General features: G+C 32.4%; 1 protein-coding gene across 9 annotated transcripts in view; it reads right to left on the bottom strand.

The window, feature by feature from the left end:
• LOC106873049 (BTB/POZ domain-containing protein 17) overlaps positions 1-1,162 on the bottom strand; it is a 52,382-nt gene that overhangs the window by 6,164 nt on the left and 45,056 nt on the right. For all 9 annotated transcript variants that reach the window (XM_052975874.1, XM_014920258.2, XM_014920259.2 and 6 more), the window contains one exon: positions 572-670. In XM_052975874.1, coding sequence (XP_052831834.1) covers positions 572-670 — 99 coding nt within the window. The remainder of the gene's footprint in view (positions 1-571; positions 671-1,162) is intronic.

Genomic DNA, 1,162 nt, shown 5'->3' with positions numbered 1-1,162 from the left:
TGGATAGTTCTAGATACACTATATCCTCAAACAGCTCGTTCATGTCTGACTGGGTGAAGGAGCTAAAAACAATATCAACAACGCTAAGAAATACGCTAACAAGGATAAAATGGGAGACCCTATTGGTAATCTTCCAGTTTCGAGAGGTAAAAGAAATAAATAAAAATATTCAAGGGAAATAACTGAACGACTTACCAGTATTATCCGTACTACTTTTTCTCTAAAACAGCATCCGACGGAATTTTTTTTATAGAAGTTTTAAATGTTTTTTTTCTTTTTACAAACAGCATGCGACGGAATTTTTTTTTAATAAAAGTTTAGGGTTAGGGTTACGGTTAGATGTTGTGCAGCCGGTCTTCCACGAGGCATTTTCGATTTCTCATAAGAAACTATGATATTCAATCACGTGTGTAATTTATATATAAACAGTTATTATTTATAAACAAAGTAGTATGGATAATAATGGTAAGACGTTCAGTTATTTCCCTTGTATTTTATTTACTTTTTAACCTCTCGAAACTGGAAGATTACCCCCTATCTGATATAATCAATCAAGGTTTTACTTATTTACTTCAAGAATTGGCCAAAAACTGGAATACATTCATCAGTTTCATTTAATTCGATCTCGGGCTGACGAGACTCTCTCCATCTCTCTTCGTTTAACATTGCACTGAAAGAGAAAGAAAAAGGAAAAAATTAACATCAAACTGTGAGATACTGGGCAATAACACATGTACATGCATTCATGGTGTGGAGGATAATAATATTATTTTTCTCAGTTGAGAAATAATCCTGCCAAGTTAGTGGAATCCAGTTTGATAATATGAATATCTTGTGCAGCACATCAGGTTACGTCCAACTCTATCCTATCAAGACATAGTTAAAATTTAAAACTCTAAAAACTCAAGATAAGTTCATGAGAGACTAGTGAAGGGCAGAAAAAAAAAATCATAGTGCATCTGAACGAAGATGGAGGATTAGTTAGAACCCATAAACTTCACCACGATAAAACTTGGGATTATTGAAATTTTCAATATTGAGGGAAAACAAGAAGAAAATGGAGGATAAAATGGATGTAATTACTGATTTATTTGCATGTTATAAAAACATTACAAATAAATAAATCAGTAATTATATCCATTTATTCTCCATTTTCTTCTCC

Source organism: Octopus bimaculoides, chromosome 22 (genome assembly GCF_001194135.2).
Source record: "Octopus bimaculoides isolate UCB-OBI-ISO-001 chromosome 22, ASM119413v2, whole genome shotgun sequence".
NCBI lineage: Eukaryota > Metazoa > Mollusca > Cephalopoda > Octopoda > Octopodidae > Octopus > Octopus bimaculoides.
Note: the sequence above shows the minus strand (reverse complement) of the source record. Positions and strands in the feature narration are given on the sequence as shown.